Here is a 3565-nt window from a genome sequence, read left to right as displayed (position 1 = left end):
GTGTGAGGTACCAGGAATGGAGAATGGAAAGTTCCACTCTTTTTTCATTTACCTAAAGTCAAATAACAGGCAGAAGTAACCCCTGCTGCTAGAAGTCAAGACAATGGTATCTGTTGGGGGATGGAGGGAGGAGTGACATACAGGTAGCGGAGGGGGCGGGGGGGAAGGGGGGCGGGTGTGGCGCAGTTTGCTAAAATGAATCCTTCCTGATGTGGGTGCTGGTTAAATGGACATGTTCCTTTTGTGAAAATCCATTCAAATATATACTCATGATTTGTGCTCATTTCTCTATATGACACTTCAATAAAATTAATGTAAAACTTCCCTATGCCCACCTCCATCATTTCTTCTATGTTGACAATAAAAGCATAAGTCAATTGCAGCCTAATTTGGAGGCATCACTTTCAGAGAAATGCCTATCATACCAGAGACTCTTTAGATTTCAAAGAGGAAAAACCACTCGTGCTAACTTCATACAAGGGGGCATTATTGAAGGTATACCGGGAGATCCTACCAATCTGAAGGGCAGGAAGTACTACTGTCCTTAGTGAGAATCTGGACACTGGCAAGATGTATGCTTTGGCTTGTGCCTACATTGATTATGGCATACTCTGCAAATATCTATTTCAACCACTTTATGAAAGGAACCATGTAACGAGCATTGTGCTAGGAACGTCCCATTTATTTAGTCCTCAGACTGTTCCCTCACATATTTGGTAGTAATATTATCCTATTACAGAGGAGTCAACTGGTTCTCAGACCAATCAAGTCATTTTCCCAAGCACACACAAAGAAGGTGGGGAAGGCCTGGATGTCCAAGTTCTTCCCACCAAGGCAGTGCCTTGTATTAAAGAAAGTACCCCATGCCCTATTCTGTTCCTCACTATTCCCCATCTACCCCAAATGGGCATCCTGTTGAAGGACCATGGTCAAAGCCAGTCTTGCCCCTGGGGCTAGAGAATCCATCGCCCGCTGCCAGTGGGAGGGAGACTGGTTCTCCACACCAGCTTCAGCAAGGGAGGAGAGAACCACCCAAAGCTGGAACTGCAGCGGGGCTGCTCAGCCAGTCCCGCCCAGTCGTGGTTCCCCCTTCTCCTCCTATCAGGGTCTTGGGTGCGACGTGTAGGATCCGACGGCAGAGAAGCCCTTTTCCCTTGACCCAGAAGCTCTGGCTGGATCCGGGCTCCAAGGCCACCCCCTCCAGAGTGCGAAACTGGAAGACCTGGGGGAAGTCTCTGGTGACTCCATCCAGGGCTGAGCAAAACCTGGCACCCACCCCTCACCGTTAACTCGGCCTGGGCGCTGGTCCTGTGCGCCCGTCCAGGTCTGCAGCCCGCTCCGCGGCTGGAGCGCTCTTGAGCACCGCTCGCCGCCGCCAGCGCCCGGACCGAGAGCAGCCCGGCACCTGGAGGTGTGCCGCCCTCCGAGCGCCTAGAGCCTTGAGGCTGAGAGCTGAGCGGTTGGGGTAAATCCTGGGAGCCGCTATCAGTCGGGTCGAATCCTCCCGATTTGTAACTAAAGAGGGGTCCAGGTCCCGAAAGACATCTCCAGCCGGCAGCTCTGGTCCTCGGAGCCCAGGCTGCCCCGTGGGCGAACAGAGCCGAGTTTCCGTCCCGGGTCAGCAGCAGCCTCGCCCCCGCCCCGCCCCCCCTGACCCTCCCGGGCACTGGAGTCCGGCCTCCCTGCTCAGCCCTCCTGGGCAGCGGTGGGACGAATCCCGGCTGCTCTGGGGATCCCCACTGGACCCTGGGCAGCCTCTTCCGCTGCTCCCGGGTCTGCCCCCCTCGCGCCCACACACGTCCTTTTTGTTTCTGAGCTGGCTCGGAAAGTGATGTAAAGCCGACAGGCTCGCGCGTCGCGCCCCCTCTTTCTCTAAGTCCTCCCTCCCGCCCGCCCGCCCTCCAACGCCGGGAAGTCCGCGCGCAGAGCCAGCGCTGGGCTGCGCCGCCTTGGCTTCCAGAGCTTGGGGACCGCGACCCGCACGCACTGTTGGGAAAGACAGGCTCCCACGTCCCACTTCCCGGTTGTCAGGAGGAAAAGCCAGGCTTTCCTCCCAGGCACCAGGCAGAGAGTCCAGGGCACAGCTGCTGTGGAGGTTTCTAAGGAGACTCGGACTGGCTTCTCCCCCTGCTCCCAGGAGACTGGAGACAGGAGGACACCGCAGGTACCTCCGTGACCCCCGCCGGTGGACGTTTATATGAAAGACTGAGGTTAAAATAGTAAAGAGACACAGACAGACAGACAGACAGACAGACGGACAAAGAGCAACAGAAACAGGACAAGAGATAGAGAGAGGCAGAGACCAAGATTGTCAGACAGGTGGAGAGAGACAAAGAGTAAAAGAGACAGAGTTGGTGGGTGGGAAATGGACTTGGGAATTTCCTTTAACCCATTGTGATTCCCTCGGTGACGGAAGACGGCAACGCTGCTCCCTGGCCAGCAAGAAGCCCCAACCTGGATGAGTGAAAGATGCGGCCTGATGACATTAACCCGAGGACTGGGCTGGTGGTGGCCCTGGTCAGTGTCTTCCTGGTCTTTGGCTTCATGTTCACTGTCTCTGGGATGAAAGGAGAGACTCTGGGAAACATACCCCTCCTGGCCATCGGACCGGCCATCTGCCTGCCAGGCATCGCGGCCATTGCCCTGGCCAGGAAAACGGAGGGGTGCACCAAGTGGCCCGAAAATGAGCTGCTATGGGTCCGAAAGTTGCCCTGCTTCCGGAAACCCAAGGACAAGGAGGTGGTGGAACTGCTGAGGACCCCTTCGGACCTGGAGTCAGGCAAAGGAAGCTCCGATGAGCTGGCTAAGAAGGCAGGCCTCCGGGGGAAGCTGCCCCCCCAGGGGCAGGCTGAGGTGCCTGGGGCCAGCTCTATCACTACTCCCACCCCCACGGAAGAGGGAGAATGCCAGAGCCTGGTCCGGAGCGGGCAGCAGGAGGAGACTTCCAGATACCTGGACGGCTACTGCCCCTCAGGCAGTTCCCTCACCTACAGTGCCTTGGATGCCAAGTGCTCAGCCTGGGACAGGTCCGAGTGCCCCGAGCCCGAGGACAGCATCTTTTTTGTGCCCCAGGACAGTATCATCGTTTGCTCCTACAAGCAGAACAGTCCCTATGACAGATACTGTTGTTACATCAATCAGAGCCAAGGCCGGTGGGACCACGAGACCATAGTCTAAGCTTTGCATACAAGGGTCGCTGTGCTGATAGAAACATGACTACACTCAGCCCCCGATGGAAGGAAACTGCCCTGCTCCAACAGCCTTCACACTGTTAGAGATGGACCGGGTATGTGATGAGTGTGCAAACATCTGGTGCCTGAGAGCCATGTAAATAGGCATGTTGGGGACACATTTTAGGGAGGGGTGGTGAGTGTTAAGGACACTGGAAGAGGCAATGGGTAGGAGAGGAAGAAGTTCCAGTTACTTTTTAACAATTTAAACCATGTGGGATGTTTTGTAAATAACCCAACAAGTGCCACTCAGTACCTGCTGAAAGCAAGGCAAATCTTGAGTGGGCTGCAAAAAAAACGGCTATTCATGGGGACCCTGAGCTGCTTTAGGTCTG

General features: G+C 55.5%; 1 protein-coding gene across 1 annotated transcript; it reads left to right on the top strand.

The window, feature by feature from the left end:
* Positions 1-2469: 2469 nt before the first annotated feature.
* Positions 2470-3177, top strand: TMEM215 (transmembrane protein 215; the record flags this gene model as incomplete). Its single annotated transcript, XM_079791482.1, has 1 exon — positions 2470-3177. One exon carries the CDS (start codon positions 2470-2472, stop codon positions 3175-3177), a length of 708 nt encoding a protein of 235 aa, XP_079647608.1.
* Positions 3178-3565: the final 388 nt, after the last annotated feature.

This window comes from Cnephaeus nilssonii (assembly GCF_951640355.1).
Source record: "Cnephaeus nilssonii genome assembly, chromosome: 14".
NCBI lineage: Eukaryota > Metazoa > Chordata > Mammalia > Chiroptera > Vespertilionidae > Cnephaeus > Cnephaeus nilssonii.
Note: the sequence above shows the minus strand (reverse complement) of the source record. Positions and strands in the feature narration are given on the sequence as shown.